Source organism: Microchirus variegatus (genome assembly GCF_963457635.1).
Source record: "Microchirus variegatus genome assembly, chromosome: 14".
NCBI lineage: Eukaryota > Metazoa > Chordata > Actinopteri > Pleuronectiformes > Soleidae > Microchirus > Microchirus variegatus.
In genome coordinates, this window is record NC_139815.1 from 2565762 (window position 1) to 2587867 (window position 22106).

Here is a 22106-nt window from a genome sequence, read left to right on the forward strand (position 1 = left end):
GTTGACAAAGCTTTGACTTTGACTAACTTTTTGTCATCTTTTTTAATTACTTTTATGTCTTATATTTGTCTTTTTGTTTCACAATTTCGCATTTGTTAACTCTTAATTTAGACTTTTGTCTCACATTATTGACTTTCTGTTACATAACTCGACTTTTTCTCATAATTGCGCGTTTATAATCTCTTACTTTTGACTTTTATTTCATGTTGGTTACTTTTTGTTTCAGAATTAGGACTTTCTTTCCCCTTATAATCTCAACTTTACCACATGAGTTTGACATTTTCACATAACAATGGTTTTATATCTCTTACTTAACTTTAATTCCACACTAATAACTCTTTGTTTCTGAATTATTACTTGCTTTTATCATAGGTTTGACATTATCTTGGAATTTTTACATTTTATTTAACCAGTTAACCAGGAGAAAATGAGTAATTAGCCTTTTCCCCACTCGTCCTGTCTTTACTTAAACACACAGGCAACAAAACACAAAATAACTTCATGTTTGGTCCGAACACACTGTAAGAGAAATTACAGGACATTTAAATGAGGTCATGTTTACTGTGCACATAAAAATGAGTCAGTTTAAAAGACTCCCCCATGACTTAGTCTGGACATTGTAAGTGGAAAGTTTGTGGTGACATTTAAACAATAAATTTAAATAAAATAGAAATGGCAGACATATATAAGAGTTCATTTTTTAAAGTGAATGTTATGTTAATATATTCTAATTTTAGTCATGTACAGTTTGGACAGATAATTTAATCTAACCTAGGAACAGTTTCCCAACAGACTATTTTTCTCATTCCTTTCACTTTATCGCCTCTTTACCATTTAAAAGTCATAAATGTCATTTTCTAAACTTGTTTAAACATATATATAAGTTCCATTTGGAGCCAGTATCCAAGAATACAGCCTAAATAAATAAAGTCCTCTTTTTTGGTGATAAAGGGCAGGCATAAACAAACTTGTACTCCAGCCTACAGCTTTTTTTTTTAAATTTATCTTATATTTCCTTCTGTTTTATTGTTCATTTATTCTTTCTGATGAATTCCTTTAACATAATGGCCCAAACCAAGTGGGACTGGCTCTTATTTGATAAACTTTGAGCTCTTCTCTGTGGATGCTCTGTCTTGTACGACTCATGTACAGTAGCTTATAGAGACGTGAAGCTTGAGGCGCCTGTAAACACGCGTTCATAGTCACATTTATTGTCTTGTCTTGCGTTTTTTAAACTCGTAAAAATGCCTGAGATTCCAGTGGTAGGAGATCTGTGACTGCAGTGTGATATTAAGCAGGTCGCTGCCTCGTAATTGCACCTGTGAGTAACTTAATAAACAGACCTACGTGTATAATTTCAGTGAAGTAAAACGCAAACATTCTGAACTTTAACTCTGTCATTTGACTGGGGGAACATAGTCTTAATATTTAGACTAAGCAGAGGTGTTTTTGTTGCTTCTCCAGGCCTGTACATATTTGGTTGGCCTGTGCAGAACCTTTACATGTAAATCAGGCTTTTATTCAAAACAGGATTAAATCTTAAGCCAGGAGCTGGTTTCATGGCTTGCTCTCAATGAAAACACAACCGTTTGCAAGGAGCTGATTTTTAATCACTTAATAAAATGCTCACTTCATAAAAGCTATGCCTTCTTAGGTCTTTGACATCTTCACAATATGTTCACTGCTTTATTTCTCGAGTACACGCCTCTTCCAGCCTGGAAAATTAATTTGTCACTTATAGTATTCTCTTGCTCACTCCCCACACCAAAGTCCATAGAGAAAATCAGCGATTTTACATCACAGCAGACAGTATGTGTGTTCATCAACTGCTGCCTTCATCAGTAAGTTTAAATTCAATATTTGTGTCTTCTGTGTTTGAGATTCTTTGTTTTCGATTTGTTTAATCATCACAGCAGACAGTATGTGTGTTCATCAACTGCTGCCTTCATCAGTAAGTTTAAATTCAATATTTGTGTCTTCTGTGTTTGAGATTCTTTGTTTTCGATTTGTTTAAGTGACACAAACTTAACAAACGAGGCAGCAGTTAACTGCCAACAGTCAACAGCTCCAGTGTCCTCACGAGCTGAAAACGCTGATTTTCTCCGTGGGCTTTGGTGTGGGAGAGTAAGCAAAATCAGCTCCATGTCAGAAAGATGTCAGTGAGATAAAGCATCAGACATAATCTTAAACTATGGTAGACTTAAACCGGATTAGATTTTCATAGGTGGTTCTTTTGTTGTGGGGCTAAAAACTGTTTTTCCTTGCTGGCAGCCATGTTGTTAGTGAGGACAGAAGTCCATGTCTCAGGCTTTTTTTAATGAAAGCTTAGAAAGATACACAGATGTTCCTTCACTTTCCTTGTGTTCCTTAAACGTGAAACATCAGACGCTGGGGTTTTTAGTGACAGAAGCTGAACTTTGATCAAAAAATAAGAGCAAACAGCAGAAACAAATGTGATTCATTAGTAAATGAGGACAGAATCGTTGGTGAGGATGACGTGACTCTGTTGTTGCACTGACAGAATGTGATGCTGAGTTTACCATGTGTTTATGTGACTAATCGTTGTCTCTCACATACTTTTCTGTATTTTCTGTGTGTGTGTGTGTTTTAGCACTTGATGTGTGCTGGCCTGTGGTGTTTGGTCGAGGGCGATGCCTCCTGTAAGACCAAACTGGATCCTCCTCTGGATGGAACGGAGTGTGGAGCAGACAAGGTAGGACTATGGAGAAAAGGCTTTTGACAGAAGGTGCATGTCGACATGCTTTAAAGGTGTGTTAGAATTAGTAGCATCCAATGGTGGAACCAGGAGATTGGAACAAAATGAGGAAACTACAGTGGCCTTTGTTTACCAGAAAAGACGTTATTCGTCTTCTGTTTGCACATTAAACTTTGCCTTTAAAATCTGAAACACACGTTCTGGCTGATTTGCCTCCGTGAAGCAAGGCCTCTGCCTGACGTAGTACATGTACATGACTTATTCTTTCTCTGCATTACATTTACATTAGAACTCAGAGGTCGGAACTGGGAGTGACACAAGTTCCGACTACAAAAGGAACGCACTGTTCTGCTACGAAAACCAGACGATTTTGACAACATGAACTGTATATGAGATGTTTAAAATTACCTATTTTCATTGTCAAAATGTTGCTATTTTTATGATGCATATTAACATATTTAATTAGTAATGCATACAGTCACATAGTTTAATAATAAATAAATAATTGATGTGTCAAATAACCTGAAATTTACCTAAATATAACAAGAAAATGTAAATAAAACTACAAGTTCTCGTGTAAAAGGTGAACTTAGCCACTTGTACGTATTTCCTTTTAAACATAACGTTAAACAAAGCATTTATATGGGGCAGCTGTGGCCTAGTGGTTAGGGCTTCGAGCTCGAGACCGGAAGGTAGCCGGTTCAATCCCCGACCAGTCTGTAGCTGAAGTGCTGTTGAGCAAGGCACCTAACCCCCTCACTGCTCCCCGAGCGCCGCTCACTGGCATGGCAGCTCACTGCGCTGGGTTACATGTTCTACACCTCACTGTGTGCTGTGTGTGTTCACTAACTCACTGCAGAATTGAATTTCCCCTTGCGGGACTTAAAGGGTTCTTAATCTTAATCTTAATCTTAGACAAGGTATTAGAGCCATACTGACGAAACAATGTGTTGAATAAAGTGGTAATATTCAAACAAAATCTCAGATGATCAGCTGCAACCCGTTACAAGATGAAATAAATAATAATAAATAAGAGGAAATACTTCATCCTTTTTCACGCCAGCACCACATTAGCATCACTATCAGGACTTTTGAGTCTATTCTGAAGAAAGAATCACACAGATTTGGACGAAATCCTCTCTTTTGTGGAGGAGGAAATGGCTTTTAGTTTGTAACTGGTTACATCTACGCCCTGTTCAAAGAGGTTTTTATAGCTTTTCAAGAAACGATTAAAGTGTTAATTAACATTTTGGTGTGTTTGTGTGTGTGTGTGTGCATTACAGTGGTGCCGGGCAGGCGAGTGTGTCAGTAAGACTCCCATCCCACAGCATGTGGACGGGGACTGGAGTCCATGGAGCCAGTGGAGCATGTGCAGCAGGACCTGCGGTACTGGAGTCCAGTTCAGACAGAGGAAATGTGACAACCCTCCGTATGTCACCTCTCTGACTGTCTGTCTGTGTCTGTCCATGGTTTACCGTCAGAGACAATGAGCCCACATTTGCACTGCTGCATTTTCAGTCTCTGCCTGTGCAGCTATGTTGTGAAACAGATGCTCCAAATGTTATATTCTCTGTTGTTTGGCAGGTTTGACTCACGCAAATATGCTTTTATTATTATGTTTTACACACCGAAATATCTGTACTGTACACTATTACACACACACTCACACACTGGCCCTCATTTATCTAAACTGCCGCACAAACCAGTGCAGATCTGGGCGCAGAAATCATCACGTAACGAGGCTCACGTGTGATTGTGATTTAAATTCCATGCCCAGAGCCATATATACTGGATCGGGATCCAGGATTTTTACGACATGCAGAGACATAACAATCCCGCCAAGAAGAGGAATTTGTCTGATGTGCAAATCAAAACTCTGACATCACAAGTACAATTTAGCCGACTAGTTTTATCTGGCAGGTTGCTTTAATGACCACACAGTGCTGGAGTTTATTCCTTTATTTTAATGATATTACAGATCAATCAGATCCAGGAACTTTGGATCTTTAGTCCCTCATTCACTCCAGGTTTTTGTAAAGTACACATCATTTTTAGTGATGAATGTATTATGGCTGAATATTGTGTCAGAATATATCACAGTCCAAACTCCTGTACAGGTTTTTGAGTTGGAGTTTAGAGCAGAGCTTAAAACCGCAGTTTGAAACAAAGGCAATTAGCAAATCACAAGCTTCAATTTAAGCTTCAGTTGTTCTGATTCATGCCAGTAAAAAGAATTGCAATATAAAATTGCAATACTAGCTGTGGCCTGAGACGTTTCTACTCTACTGTGTATATAGATAATTGCAGTGTTTGTCTTTGTGTGTTTGTGTAAAGACCTGGTCCTGGTGGACGACACTGTCAGAGGACCAGTGTGGAGCACAAGGCCTGTGAAGGTCCTCCCTGTCCCAAGGGGGCGCCCAGCTTCAGGGACCTGCAGTGTCTGTCCTACGACCGACACGCCAGCAAGAAGAAGGGCAGCATGCTGATGGCTATCATCAACGATGGTGAGACACACACACGTGTGAAGAAACCTCACTAACTTTAACCAAATGCATGTAAAATTGGATGGGCTAGGGTTCACCTTTCACACCTGAAAACTAACCCTTGTTGGCTGGAAGCTGCACTCACGAAATAAGGTTCTAATTCTCACTTGATTTATAACATGAATACACATTTTCCTGAGGAGTTAATAATCTCATTTACTAGTTTCAGCTCTTCTTCAATAGAATATGATGTAAGTTTTGTAAATTATATTCACATTAAGAGGAAACTACACAGTGTGATTTTAAAAACCTGACATTGCATCAAAGAGTAAATCTTGACGGTTCAAAATGGGAGTTTGTTTTGCAACCGGACTATGATTATGTCCAAATTTTCTCATTCACTTCAAATGGGGTGATGTCAAGCATTTACGGACTGCACATAGCCAGTCAAGTCACGTTCTGCAAAGATTCCAGCACGGACACTAGCCAATCAAAACCGTACACTATCCAAACACTCTCACTCATTTTCTACCACTTTATCCTCTACAATCCCAAAGGTGCGGTACACCCTGGACAGGTCGCCAGCCCATCACGGGGCAAACATACATATACTGATCTGTAAGCATGACGTGTAATACACATGAGAAAACAATTATAATTATATATTAGTTGCTTTTTAAAAGTGTCCAGCTTTTCATAGCCCTAAACTCTTGGGAGTGACTGTATTTCCTGAATGTAGGAGGTACAGTCACAAAGACAGAGTCTCCTTTTGTCTAATTTTAAACCAAAGTCAAACTTTTTACTTCCAGCTTCAGGCAAGAATGCAAGGACGATGAGTGAGTACCTCATACAAGCACAAAAAAAACCAACCCTGAACTATCACGTTAACATTATGTCTTTTACTTTGCTGCTGCTGGGTCATGGACAAACTCTATTTGGCCCAGGCCTTTTAAACTGGGTCACAGTTATGAACGTGGGACAGGTCATGTGTAAAAGCTGGATACTTTAAGCCTCCACAGGTGTCGTATCACCGACCAGAAGAATTAAAGTCAGAATTGCGTGAAATCCATGTGATTTCTGTCTCACTTTGATTCCTAATGCCTTCAAAAAGTGGACTGATATGGATCTGAACGCCACAACCACGTCTGCCAGGTTTCTGAATCTGCTGCTCACGCCACTGCATCTGTCCAACAAATGCGTCTTGCTTTTAATTAATTATGGGAGTGGTTTACTTTTGTTTTGATGTGATTCTGTGTAGACAGAAAAATGCCATTCCTCCTTCTTTCCTTCCTTCCTCTGGTGTCTTTGGAACCAGTTTAATGATACTCTGCTCCTCCTTAGCTTTTAGGGATAGTTCTTTTACAATAACAAGTGGAAGAAACACTAGATATCACTTTAAACGTTGTGATTGTCAATGATAAGTGATTAAAACACTGATTAATATAGATAATTGACAGTTAGATCCCATGTTGTTACTTCAAAACGCTGGCCAATATTTTTAGAATACAAAATAAAGTGGGAACACATGAACACAGAGCCATGACACTCTTTTCTAAATCACAGCACATAATAATATACATTATCTCTCTAAATGGGCACTTGGCAGCTTGTGCATACAGTTATAAATAAACTGTCATAGTTCAACCAGACTAGAATCGACTGGGGTATTAAACAGAAATGACCCACGGCAATGAATAATAAAAGGGTCTATGGAAACGGCGGCTTTATCAAACGACATAGATTAAATACCCTGCCACTTAAACAGCTCGATAAATCATCTGCAAAACAAACAGCACTTAGATGTTTAAACAGTATTAACCCCACAGCAAAAACACCTCCCTTACATTAATATCAATGTACTTGATATGAGCACAGGCACATACAAACTTGTTTTTATATCTTAGTGAGGACACCTCATAGATTTAATGCATTCCCCAGCTACTTACCCTAACCTTACCCATCACAACAATGCCCCTAACCCTAAAACCAGGTCCTAACCCTGAAATAGCCCTTTAAAGTTGTGGGGCGCGGACAAAATGTCCCCACAAAGATATGTTGTATATGTACATTTTACACACTGGATCATAAACAACCTTATTCTGCTTCCAACACACGCACCTCCAAGACCAAGCAGCTATATCAGCAGATATTAGCATTAAGCTAATGGTGCTTCTAAGATGGCAGCTACCCATGCTACTTTGACTGTAAATTGCACTTCTATGTTATTTTTTTCACAGTAAATCTGTCGTAAACATTGTATTACTGTTTAATTTTCATACATGGACTTGTTTCTATGCTGTTTGTGTACTCAAAAAACAAACACATGTAGGGCTCGTTATCAACTGATATTGCTAACTATGGCTAACAAGCGATAGCCTGGAATATGTTGCTGATGTTAATGTAAGTGCTTAAGCATTATGAGCGTGTGTTAGCTTCATGCAGGCTTTGGACTCTAGGCCCTATATCTCAAATGAAGGACATGTTGGACAATGCTGTTTCCAACTGTGTGGCAACAATTTGAGGAAGGTCATTTTCTATTCTGAGCTTTTATAATATGAAAGCTCAGAATCCTAAACACAAAAAAATATTTCACCAAAACTGTACACACTGGACCTTTTTAAGTTTTGATTTCACTGGGTGTGTGTGTGTGTGTGTGTGTGTGTGTGTGTGTGTGTGTGTGTGTGTGTGTGCGCGTGCAGAGAAGCCATGTGCGCTGTTCTGTACCCCAGTGGGTCGAGATGTTCCCGCACTTATGGCTGACAGAGTGATGGATGGGACGCCCTGTGGACCATACGAGGCTGACCTGTGTGTTAACGGGAGGTGTCAGGTACACACACACACACACACACACACACACACACACACACACACACACACACACACACACACACACACACACACACACACACACACACACACAGGTTTGTGCAGTTATTCCTCAAAAGACTCTGCATTGACTTCCATCCATTTGGACAGACTAAACAAAGCCTTATTCATAACCTTAACTATAACCAGTTAATGCCTAACCCTAACCACAATTCTAATCTTAGTCCTAAACTTAACCAGTTCCTCAGAAATGAGGTTCTGCCTCATTGGGACCAGGTTTTGGCACTGACAAAGTCAGTCTTCATGCCAGAAAATATGCTAAAGAATGAAACAAGCCAATCATGTAAACACATCAAAGAGACAGTTCTCCCATTGTTGGTGATTTTGTTTGTCAGCGTGCACCCTTTCAGTGAAAACATGGATCAGGATTGTTGCCTCCTAACAAAGGCTTACCTAATGAAATGTACACCTGCTGAAGTCAAAGATATTTTAAACTGACCAACGTGTCCCATTGTAAAAGCACTCACTCTTCTGCACCAAAGTCCATAGAGAATATTGGTGATTTTACGTCACATCACTCAGGGGTTGTTGATTCTCTGTTGCCTCCATTGTTAAGTTCATATTTGCTATTTTGTTACTTGGGTGTTTAAAATCTTTTGTGTCCATGTGAGGAAAAAATACGGATTTTCCCTATGGACTTTGGTGTGGGAGAGTGAGCAGTTTACAAAACTGAGTTTCCAGTTATAAAATGTTGTAGACTTGAGCTGGCATGGACTTTATTTGGGTTAGCCTTTTGATCATTGGCTTCAATCTGTATTTTCCTTGTGTACCCACTGGCAGCCATGTTTTTACTAAACCGTAGGCTGTTTGCCGACTTGACTATTTTTCCTCCGCCTTTCCCCTTCCGATCAAGTTGTGCAAGCCCTGATCACAGAACTGACAGATGAGAAAACATGAATATAAATCCTCTGCAAACAATGTTGTTCTGGTCAATGGGGCGTTGTATCGTTTGTGTGTCTTGTTTTTTGGACGACACTGATGAATTATGTTGTTTGGTTTGGAAAGTGAGCAGAGTACAGTCCAGACGTGACATTGAAGTAGGTCATTGGTTTTAGTGTTCTACAATGATGATATCAGCTGTCATCATAATCGGTCGGGCTCTCCAATGTCGTGGCTGCATGATGACCTGTTGGTCATAAATCAAACTGGCTGGAACCCAAGAAAAAACAAACCCAAAAATACGAGTCATGAAATAAACAGACAAGTCAACTCATGATCCCTGTGCAGAGCGATGAAGGAGGACGCAGCAGGGATCAATGCAGCAGAATTAGCAGTTAGCAGTGAATCCACGCACTGCTCCCCGGGGGAGAGTTAGGGGGTTTATTTGGATCTAATATTGTGACTACAGTCGGTCTTTGTGTTTATTAGCAAATGTTGGATGCTGGTACATTTGGGAGGAATTTCCCTGTCCTCCTGGCCAAAGCAGAGAGAAAGAGAGAGAGAGAGCGCGGGCGAGAGGCTAGTCCAGAAAGTCAAATATGGATGCAATTATGGTGACGCACATGTGCTCACAAAATACTTACTTCTCACATTTCAGCCGTGGCGCGTGGATCTGCAGGATCCTTTAGAACCAGTACAGCTGAAGAACACATTGCATGTGTGAGTGTGTGCTTTTTACATGTGCTAGTTTTGTCTCCTTCACATTGTATTCATGCATTTCATTTAACTGTTTAACAACACAGCGTGAAAGCACCATGTTAGTGCAGCTTCAGCTGTGGTCATGTCTTCTCTCTCATCACACCTGGATAACTTTTATTTTCTTTCCAGGGTTCACTACAACTTTAATACATATCTTATATATTTCACATATTTTTATAATTCTTTCTGTGTATGCGATTGTGATATATCATATTATGCTGCTGCACTACTGGAACTTGAATGTATTGGAGGGAACTTCCCATCTGTCTGTCTACTGGTCTTCTTACCCACTACCTACCTGCCTACCTCACTAAGAACTTAACTCAGTACCCCATTATCTACAAACCCAACACCCAACCGACACATCTACCTACATACGGCACAACCTACCTACGAACCCCTCTCCCTACCTATTTGCCTCTGTACCCCAAGACCTAACCACCTACTTACCTACAGGTCATGGATTCAATCTGTAGTATCACAGTGACCCCAAATAACTAGCCATTCATAAAAAAAAAAAAATACCTTCAAACTGTCAGTTTCTACATGATAGAATCGAAATAGAATGAATAGAATTGTGGTTAATTAATGATTAATTTAGTATTCAGTTAATCACTGTAGCCCTATTCTGACCCTATTACAGCAAACATCTATAATGTGTGATCCCTTAAACAGCAAATAACCCTATGGTTGTACCAGTGTGTACTTCATGGGCCTCCCATGTGGTCTGCTGTTCTTCCACGCCAAAACAAAACTGTTGTCAGCATAATTTTACTCATTGTCAGGTGCATTTTAGGCTTCAGAGTCATATTTCTGAGGGTTGCCAGTCATCCAGGACATAGTTTGCTGTAGGCAACTGGACTTTGTTTGAGGAAAGTTAAAGACGTTTCACTTCTCATCTTTCACTTAACATAACACAGACATTCTGCTCCACATATTCCTGTTGTGCACAGAACTGAAGAAACCTCTTCAACTTGATTCACGTGAGTCCAGTTGCCTACAGCAAACTTCTGCAGAAGGTTCCAGAGTCTTGCTCCACGGTCGATCCAGTTTGCCTGTAGGCATATAAATATATAAACTCTGCGTAATATGAATTACCATTTTATCTTCTGTTCTTAGTTCCAAGCTCAGTTTCAGAAATGAGCCGTTACTCAATCTATCTCTCATACTTTCTGGACTTGACCCAGTTTGACAGCTGAGCAGTAGGCTAATCAAACCACGTTCCATGTTTTCTTTGTCTCTTTGCTCTGTTATGCTCTGCTGCCCTGACTTTGCCTTTGGTAACTTCAAACATCCTCATCACGGGGGGAGGTGGAGGAGCGGCAGACACAGAGGAGGTTACAGAAGGTGCACGTTCGTCCGAGCCGAGGCATGTGACACTTGGCGATACTATGAAAACACTGTAAAGCGTAGAAGGACGGAGAAAAGAGGGAGGGGAATATATTCAGTGTAGCCACGATAATAAACTGCGTCTGGCTGGAAGAGGACCCCCGTGCTGAAGACGACCATATGGTCCTGTGATTGCACCGCAGTGGGCACAGACTCATCATAACTGGACAGCTCAAGACTGGAAAAACATATGGTGGTGTAATGATGTGGGAATGTTTTCTTTACACTCTTTAAGCCCTTAATACCAATCAATCACTGTCTGAAGGCCACAGTCTGACTATTTTTTACTGACCATGGTCATTTCTTTACTACAATAGTTTTACATCTTCTAAAGGAGACTTGAAGCAAGATAATGCTCTGTGTCACCAAGCAGATGTTTGCAGAATCTGCACACGTCACTGCCCACTAACTGGTGATAAAAAGCTCCAACACAGGCTCCTAAAAATGACAGTTTTACAAGACTCGATTGCATTTTCTATACCATTTCAATGAAAATGGCATTGTTTTCTTTGAAAACAAAATTATGTTGTTCTATCGCAACTCTTTGTGTTGCTTTTGGCAGATATCGGACTACATCCATACTAGTCCATTATCATTTAAACCCCCCAAAATGTAGGGCTGCCACTTTATACACAAAATGTGGATATATATTTGAATCCTGTGCATGTGGGAGTTCAATGGAAATTTAAAAACTGGTTTGAGTTCAAAATGCACAACCTAGAATGGCAGAGCATCTTTCAAAATGGGGCATTATTTACTTACTGTCCTAAACACAAGCAAACTAAACCTTCTGAGAAGACAACCACAGCACCAACACATCAGAAATGTGGGATTTCAGGTTGTACTACATTGATGAGAAAGTATGGATCTGTAAATCTGCAGACTCACTTGTTAGGTGAGGTGTTATCTCCGTCCCAAATTAAGCCTCAGAAGAGCCTTCACTTGGGTGGAGCAGATGGTCCACTAGAGTCCATGTGACAGAGATTCCATCATCTGCCCACGATTTTCCAGTCAAGGTCAAAAAGACAACAAACAGTAACCATGGAAACTTGCTTATATCAGGTACCCAAACTTGTACAACTTAGTGCTCAAAGGAAACACAAATGATGGCGAGGAATTGCAGCGAGACTGATGCAGACGGTTGTTTAATAAGAATGGCAGGACGTCTTTGTGACACCGGAACAACAACAACCCTCTATTTTATTTTAATTTCTTTATTGTTCTGTTGTGGTCAGAAAATCGGCTGTGACGGCATCATCGGCTCTCTGGCTAAAGAAGATCGCTGTGGCGTTTGTAATGGAGACGGTCGCTCCTGTAAGATCGTGAGAGGAGACTTCAACCACACCAAAGGAATGGGTGAGTGTGTCTGTGCTCAGTGCCTGTGCTGATGATGTGAAAGTGGCTGACATTGGTTTGAACTTGATGAAAATGCTGTCATTATTATATTTGGGCATTAAGTACAGGGGTCTAATTTAAATATTTATATTCTGGTCAAACACTCACATACAGCAGATGTGACACAGACCGCTGAGTCATCATACAACGATGTATATTCCCTATAGAGGATGACATTTGCAGCCTTTTGCACTGGTTTCCCTGAAGTTTGCTCATGGATTATCAGCCAGTTTTGTTTCATTTAAAGGCTCCGAGCCATTTAATTTCACCATGATTGATTTGTCCTTGGTGTTTGGTATTGATTGGAGTCTACTGCAGGCAGTTTTGTGTATATAGTTCAGCTGTCTTTTAGTAAATTGGCTTGTGGGCGCCTACAGCCAACACTGTCTCCTACAACTGAACTGCATTCTCTCAATAAGGTCTTCTTAGAAACATATTTTCAGAAAAGCAATTATGTCATCATAACTTCCTGGTCATGGATGTGTTTAGTTTTAGGCATAAAAGGCAGTTGGTTAGGACAAAGTTTCTCCTCATAGCATCAACATTCTCTAGTTCAGTGCTAGAGATAGACCGATTAATCATTTGGGCTGAGTATTTGGGCCAATATTTGCCGTTGTTTAAAATTATTTATTAGTTGACAAATTATTTAAGTCACTAAAAGTTTTTTTGTTTTTTTTTTAAATGTAAGACCATTACTGTTGTAGTTTAATAACGGCTTACTGAAATTGAAAACATTGGCATCATTTATTAACTTTCAGCATCAGCATGCCATCTACTAGATGACCTCTACCAGATACCATGTTCTCGGTCTGACACCGTTATTATAACAATGAGCATCCACCAACACTGTATTTTTACAAAATTACAACCATCTGTTTTGCGCTTTTTTTCTCCCCTATTTTATTTTAATAGTCCTCGTAGCTCACATGATCACTGTATTACCTCACTTACATTCTGGCCACAGAATGCATGTCTCTTTACAGTCTGTGCTGAATCATTTACGTAACTTTTTTTTTTTTTTAAACCAATATCCGACTGTAACAGACATTAAAACACAAAGTAACAGGTGCAACATTTAGCCTCAAATTGTGTGTTTGCTCATTTTAGCACCTTTTACAATTGTCTAAAAAACCTGTGTTGTATCTACAGCTGAAATACATACAATCTGCATTCACTCCTCAGTCAAAAGACACATTTTTATTGGCTTCAGCTCCCACTGGCAGTGATGACAGTCTGAGTGAATGTGGTCATTTCACCATTTTTCACATCTAATGTTTTGATTTTTTTTTTGTAAATGATGATTATGTCAAATGCAAACATACTCAGGGAGAAAATATGTTCCAGAGAATGCAGTTTAGCTGTGTGGAAACAAAATTGTTGGGATTTAAGGATTAATATACTTGTTTTTTAATGAGTTATGAAGTAATGGGGCATTTGACTCATTATTATCTCCATCACCATTGGACAAAGGACTGTTGGTTGTACACAAAGAACACAATATCTACTGTATGCACCATGATATACTGCTTCACCAGGAAAAAGCCGTTCTGACCAACTGAAACATGGATTTCATGATCCAGATCCAGAAGAATCTGATTCTACAAGAAAAAATTATCGTATTTAGAGGGTAGTTCAGGTTGTTTTTTTTTAAAGTGGTGATTGTACGAATAACTGACACATCATTTAAAAAACCTTATAATAGTAGATTTCTGAGTTTATGTCACTGTTAGACAGCCTGTAAACTGACATCTATTGAGCACTCATTCTCCTGCACCAAAGTCCATTGAGAAAGTGGATCAACTCAAATGTGGGCCGTGATGTAAAATCCAAGGTTTTCTCGATGGACTTTGGTGTGGACGAGTCAGCAGTTTTCAAACCAACAAATACCTTGTAATTTGTTTTGTTGAAAAAAGGCTGTAAAGTTGAAGGAATAAAGTGTCTACTACCATAATTAAGATAGTGTAGCCTTAAGCAGGAATAGATAATATCAGGTGAGCCTTTTATTTAGTGGCTAAAAAGACAAGTTTTTACTGAGAGTGAGCCTGAGACTCTTTTGATGAATACAGGTGTGACTTTTAATGGAAAACTTGGGTGACCCCAAACATTTGAACAGTAGTGTACTCAAAAAAACCTCAAACTATTACTTCAAAACCAAATTTATAGAAATAAAAGCAATACAAATATTCATGATGTTTTATTTCAGCTTCATTTGAATAAATTGTAACCTGACACAGGATCTACGGCTCCTGGTTTGGCAGAATATCACCCCGAAACAAAGGAAACACATCCCCTCATTATCACCCTCTTTGCTCCCATTAATCCCGAGTCATGTTTTGTGCGACCAGCTGTGGTCATGGATATTATGGTCATATTGAAGCAGCAGCCAATGACAGAATCTGCAGAATTAATTATCAGCCATTGTCTGCTGAGCCAGAGGATAATAATTACTGGAATGACAGCCTGTCAAGTGTATATATATAGTGTTTGTGTGTGTGTGTGTGTGTGTGTGTGTGTGCGCACATGTGTGTGTGTGTGTGTGCACAGGCTGGTGTGGTCCACAGAACATGTGACCTCCCCCTCAACTTCCTTGTCTTGTCCTCCAGTCACCACTAGGCAGTGTAAGAGGGTTTCTACCTGTGTGATGACTAAACCCAGAGCTGTCCCCAAGTGTTTCTCATGTAAGATGCATGCACTGTGTGTATGTGTGTGTGTGTGTGCGTGTATGTGTTTCCTGCACTGCCTGGAGTGTTTTTTTTTTTGTTTTTTTTTACTGTAGTTAGATGATGAGTGAAACAGTTAGCCGTGGGCTCCCCTGAGAGGTATAGTCTCAATCTCAAAGCGTTGGTGATTGTTGCATAACCAGTTGTTTGACCCCGTTACCCCATAACCCAGCCGTGAGGAATTCCTCTCACGCATACCTCTCATCCAGGCTGTTTCCTTCTCCGGCTGCGGTGGTGGAGCGGGAAGGAAACGGCCGTCTGCAGTAAAATGCCCACCTTCACACTCCCGACACACATCTGGTTCTGCTCCGACTTTTGAGTCTGACACACGGCGTTGCTGAATAAAACGTACTTTTTCACATTTGACATTTGCTTCTTAAAGCAACACAATGTTGTTCAGTACACCCTGAGGTTTGAGCCTCTCCGTGGATTTGTTGTGTGTGGACAATGGACAGAGAATGAAATCGTGACCTCAGAAGCCAAAGAACAATGTCGACTGATGAGGCACACGAATGTCACAGCAGGTGAATCTGTCGACATTCAATTCACTTTAGTTCCTTTGTAATTTGGATAATTAGTTTCTTTCACAGAAAGAAGACAGTGGTGTAAAATGTCATCTTTTTTTCCTGTTTCCATCGACATCCTCTCCGTAAAAGAAAACAAAAACACCTCAAATCTGCGTGATGAATGGTGTCAAAAACTACACGATAATCTCAAAGTGCAGGCTTTTATTGTGGGAACATACAATTTGTACAATTAACCTTTTTTTCATTATTATTTTTTTTAACTCAGTCTCAGTCAGAAAATATAAAAACAACAGAATTTAAATTAATGCTCCATTTTCATAGGTCGATAAACCTGATCAGTCCTGTGTTTACTCCACGGACAAATTACTTAATAATGCATGGTTTTTTTTCGGTTTTAACTCCGATCGGCATCCAGGAATGTCAGACCCAGGCTAATACAAACATTTCTAATTATTTGTTATTAATTTGTCAATTTTTTACCCAAGATGCACCATTTCCAGAGTAAACACCTTTTTGTCCATTAGCATCAATGTCATAATAGTTGCTTATTAAAACTTGGCACGGTACATAATATAATTGATTTAATCAAGTGGATCCAATCCAATCCAATCAAACTTTTTATAAAGCACCTAAACCAGTCAGATACCATCATATGGGTCACAGGAGATTGATATTTTGGGTCAGTATTAAGGTAACACCTGCACTCGCGTATGACATAAATTGCAGGAAGTTATACCCATAAATGATATACTCTTGTTATTATTTTTATATTTTTTTTATTGGGTGACCTAGTTTGACATTTTAAAAAAATGTGTCCTCATTTAAAAATTTGGGGAAACACTGACTGATTTAAAGAGTCCAAAGTAAAATTAGATTGGAAACAAGCGCCTACAGTGTTGGTGTTATGGTTTGTTTGTTTCTGGCATGTCCATTATGTCACAATTCATGCACGGGTGAAAATGAAACGTTACAGAGCCGAAAAATCATACTTTTTTTTTTTAAGTTGCTTAACCCACTTTTAAAAAGAACCCGGTATACTCCTTAACTTAGGCGTTTGTGTATGATCAAAAACAGAACATTGTGTTGCTTTAAAACCTCAAATGTTGTCCTCTGAAGCCCCAGGTGAGCCCACGGCAGTCTGTGTGTCTAACTGTAGGTGGATGTGTTGGGTGGTGGAGGGTTGACGGGTGCAGTCAGTGGGCCTTCAGGTGTTTGTTCATGGTGGACACGAGTTTCCCAAACACTCGGATGAGATCTGCACAGATTCAGTTTCAGTCTGGACTCACACACACAACGTTTTGTGTCATGAACGCAAAGTCCTGAAATGCAAACGCGGCGTCTTCATTCACACGGAGACAAAAATTCTTCTGCCTCGGCAGAAAGATCAGAAAAATCAAACACACAGGCAGCCTGACTCGCTGATGCTTCGATGTTGGAAGGATTTAAAAAGCTGGCGTGGACCTCCTTATTATTCGATGAAAACTAAAACTAGGAATAAATATGATCAAGCTTCTACAGCTTTACAAATAAACACATAGAGTAAATAGTCTTTTCTGACTCTAAGCAAAGGAAAACACGCATGTTGGCATATATCCAGCTTCTTCAAACTGCAAAAACAGCATAGCAATACTAGCAATAAGTCAAATAATATTCTTAAACTATATGAGCTGATGGGCTAAGAAAATCTTGCCTGGCTGGAATACTAAAATGTAGCCACTTTCAGACCAGAGACGCTGCCTGGCTGCCAGTAGCTCCTCCCTCATCTGACGACGATTGGCACGTGGTTCATCTACCATCGAGTTTGCATTTCACCCGTGTGCTTTCATGTCACAAAATGTCTGCTGCCGTGTCGTCTGTGTTTGGTGTCGCCCACAACTGACTGTCAGCCACTGTCAGAGTCGACTGTATCGTCTCACTGTAGCTGTTACTGTGCTACTGTGTTACTACTGTGTGTGTGCGTGTGTGTGTGTGTGTTGTCGGTAAGTATGAAGTCACACCGGTGTCTGTTGTGACCGACTGTGCTGTCAAACCACGTTGGGCGTCACTCACTGTGTTCCAGAGCAAAGCAGCTCATTCACACCACACTTAGGATCTATTTTTCAAGCATTGCAGAATGGTAATTGGATTTTAAGAATTTAAGAAAATCAAGCAACACATTTTATTAATAAACGGCATTATAAATATTATAAAACTTGACTGCTAAATGTTAAGGTTTTTAAAATCTGGCAGTTTTGACCATCATTTCAAACAATTTAATATTTGAATAGAGGTAGACTGATTAATCAGTTGGGCAAATATTTGCACATCAAAGTCATCAGTAGAGGTGTTAATCTTTCAGAATCTCACAATTTGATTCATAATTGATTCATTACATAGAGCTGCTAATTTGAGAGTAAGAAAATAATTCTGTCGTAATTAAATCAGAGTTCAGAATACATTTTTTTCATCTATTTTTTGGAAAAAGGCATCATAAACACAATCAAATTTAGGCTAAAATGTCATAGGCACTTATAACAAGGGTAACACTTTAGATTAGGGAACACATATTCACCATTAACTTGGTACTTACTAACATATATAAGTTGCATACTAGCCCTTTATTAGTAATTATAAGCACACCTTATTCTACCTCTATTATGACAGATTTTTCCTACATAACATGCTTAATATTTACTAATAAAGGGCTAGTATGCTACTTACATGCATGTTAGGGAGCACCTAGTTAATGGTGAATATGTGTTCCCTAATCTAAAGTGTTACCTTAACAAGTAATGTGAAAAATGTATGAAAAAACCTCACCTTGACTCACAAAAAAGTGCAGCCTTGGTTTTCTACTGAGCTGTAATGGTGCAGGTCTTTTGAAATTAAACTGAATAAAACTGCGTTACAAGGTTAAAAAAATATAATTTGAGCTAGTTTTGACATCGATGTTGATTCTTTCTTGAACACCTCCAGTCTTCGTCATTGGCCAAGTATTACAAAGAAGGCCTTTTTATTTTGACAAAAACCCAATAAATCACAACAAATTGAAGTCTTTGCGTGATGACGCGTGAATGAGATGCATCTTTGAAATGATTTGCAGTTTTGGTGCCGTTTATCTGCGTTGATGAGCCAGGGCCTTTTATGGAGATGAAAATGATGGTCAAAGTAACCCAGGTTCCGACAACTCACTGTTCTATCCAGATCGTTGGTCGCATTGAGCTGCTTTGTGTGGAAATAACATGCAGGTGTTTGTGTGTGGAGAAGAGCTGGTGGCTGGTCATGTGACAGAGATGCTACAAATATTGGTATCCTTAACAAAAAGGTGTAAAAAATCAAGTTTTAATAGTAATGACGTGGGTACAGCGCTAATATGATCAATGTAACTGTAAAGGCATCACTTGTACCTTGTTTTTAATGAATAATTCTGGATCTATTCGGAACATTTATTACTTTTTTACTCTCTAATGTTAACAAATGATGACCTGAAGCTCAAATGTTGCAGCAGTCACCAGGGACCAGGTTCCTTTTTACTTTTTATTTATCTCAACATGATCGATGGTCGCAAGGCTTTTTTCACTCAAAGTGATGGTGGACGGGAATAAGATGTTGTAAATCGACTCCCTCCTTCCATTTATATCTCTCTCACTCGCTCGCTCGCTCTCTCATCCCTGCTGAGACGGAGTTCTGGAGCATCCTGGCACAAAAAGTGATCAGTCAAGCAGCAGAGGCACAAAGCTGCAGACAAAATGCCAGAGCCACATGCTCTGATGAGTGGACTGCCATGAAACTTGTATCTAATTTACACCAAAAATCTGATGATGACGGATTCTTTAAGCACGAGTAGACATGCTAACATCAGGCAAATGTACTTATCTTTACTTATCTAATGGTCCACGTTGTTTTCCCTTACTCTTACTTACAAATGCACTGTAAAAAAGCAGCAGTAAATGAGGTGACAATGTCATGGAGGTTACATTTTTGTCTCTCATTCAAACTCAAACAGCATCTGAGGCGTTTTAGATTTGGCTTGAAAAGAGCGCTTACTCTTTCACAGGGAAAAGGTGCGGACGCTGCGACTAAACTGATGAAATAAAGTAGATGCTTTACAAATCTGAGGCGGAGCCAAGAGAACCTGCAGAGTCAATAGTTTCTATTCCTGTCGCAGATAAAATAGTAAAGTAATAAACAGTGATTTTTGCTGTGTTAAATAACAAAAGAGTTGCTTTAACACCAGAATAACATTACATTTAATGTTACTTATCATTATACAGTCACCTAAAACCTACCTGAGGGTGTATTACAGTGTAAAAAGGCTAAAACTATTCCTTTATAAGTCGCATATAGTATCTTTAAAGATATAACACTTATTTTACATCAGTTGGATTTGTCTTTGTATTTCACTCAGAAGTTAACCTTCACTCCATTACTTGTCCTCTGCAGCTTGTCTCATTTTCAGGATAAAGTTATTAACATTATTCCAATTTTGTTGGATGTGAGTAAGCGGGATTAGATTAGTTAGCAGATTGAAAACTAGATTTAATTAAATTAATTGCAATCACACCTGAACCATATTTTATTGGTCTATTTGAGATAATTTCCACAGAGTATTACGAAATTAGTGGAACTAATGAACATTTTGAGGAAAAACATTGGCCATGAAGTTTTGGTAATAAGTCATAAAAAACACTACTGAATGAGAAGAGCAGAAAATATGTGTGAAAAACAAACAAAATCATCTCTGATACCAACACAGACTTCACCAGCTCATCTCCGGCTCCATTTCCACCTGTGTCTGTTTCTTCTATGATTTCACCTCATGTTTCTGTTTTCTTCCGTCAGGCTACATCGAGGCTGTGGTTATTCCTGCAGGAGCCAGGAGAATCAAAGTTGTGGAGGACAAACCCTCTCACAGCTTTCTGGGTAATGACGCATGTTTTCACAGGATGTACCGGTAAATGTGCTCACAAACACAAACACCATGTGTGTTTCTGAGCAACCCTACAGTGTCAAAGCAGAACTATGCAGGCTTTGTTAGCCTAATTTAACAGAGTCATTGCGATGGTTGAATGTCATGTTGCGGGGAGATTAGGGGCTGTCTCCACTGCCCCCTACTGTCTGTTTACAGAAAATCAGCCTTTCAAGATCAGGGCCGCTGACCTCTGGGTCCTCGGAATCAGGAGGACTTGCGAAGTCTCCGGTCTCTCAAAAAAAGAAGCAGAGAAAACTGATGTCGGAGGAAGCGAAGAAGAGGAAACATCAGCTTTACTCCTACTGCTGTGCATTGGAGCCATGGAAGAAGAGCTCTCAATGGGATCTTCCTGGCTAAATAAAGGAAAAAATAGTACAATCCAGTGCATAAACTGGTCACTCTTCTGCGCCAAAGTCCGTAGACAAAATCTGCGTTTTTAGCTCGCGAGCACACAGGTGCTGCTGGTCTACTGCTGCCTCGTTTGCCGAGTTTGTGTCACGGAGGTCAACTCAAATGAAGGATTTCAAACACAGAAATCACAAAATGACACTTGTGAACTTACTGATGGAGGCGGCACTGGATCGAAATTCGTCGACATGAATATTTTGTGTCGACGCGTTCTGTTGAAGCCCCGTTCCAAACAACCTACTAGATGTGGTGGCGGTATATATGCACTAGAACGCTCGTTACCACTCGCGGAGACGCGTGAGTTTAAAACAGAAGAAGAATAATTCATAACAATGGCAGCAGCAACACTCGTAGTGGGAGCACCGAGGAACAAACAGCAAAAAAAACACATCTACGGTCTTCAAAAGTGTGGGAATTTTTTTTACCCTTAACTCTTCCAGCAATGCTGTTGTTTGCAGACTATGCAAATTTACTTTGGCGTACCATAGCAGTACAACAGCAATGCAAGAGCATTTGAAACGAAAAAAAACCCTGGAGCGCTGTTTTAGGATGGCAGCAAAAATCCGTATGCGCTGTTGATTTTCCCCCTTCCCCGCCCTGAAATGTTCGTTTATCAAGCAGCCGCAGTAGTAAACCAAAGATAAACGCTACGTTAGATAGTTATCAATAGAGAGTCACACATACATACACACACGCACGCTCTAATCGTAAAATTAGTCGTTAAAAAATCCTTTTATCCCCATTAAAAAAAAGCAATCCTTAAAAAAGAATTGCTAGATTAATCGTTTGAAAAATAATTGTTTGGGATAGCTCTAGTCTAGTGGGAGAGTAAGCGGTTGAAGCAACACAGACTTCAGTTTCCAGTAAAAAAAAAAAAAAAAAAAAAAGTGGCAACCATATTCTTAAGATACATAGACTTAAAGAGGTTTAAAATCTAAAATCCCTGGCTGCAGCCATGTCGTCAAACATGTATCAAAACCACACTTCTAAAAA

The 22106-nt window shown here is 39.5% G+C and overlaps 1 protein-coding gene across 1 annotated transcript in view; it reads left to right on the top strand.

The window, feature by feature from the left end:
* adamts17 (ADAM metallopeptidase with thrombospondin type 1 motif, 17) overlaps window positions 1-22106 on the top strand; it is a gene marked incomplete at its 3' end in the record, with an annotated part of 111832 nt that overhangs the window by 68758 nt on the left and 20968 nt on the right. The window contains exons 11-17 of the mRNA XM_083900887.1: window positions 2612-2713; window positions 4000-4145; window positions 5051-5220; window positions 7899-8026; window positions 12348-12468; window positions 15111-15185; window positions 20576-20656. Of these exons, the coding sequence (XP_083757013.1) occupies window positions 2612-2713; window positions 4000-4145; window positions 5051-5220; window positions 7899-8026; window positions 12348-12468; window positions 15111-15185; window positions 20576-20656 (823 nt within the window). The remainder of the gene's footprint in view (window positions 1-2611; window positions 2714-3999; window positions 4146-5050; window positions 5221-7898; window positions 8027-12347; window positions 12469-15110; window positions 15186-20575; window positions 20657-22106) is intronic.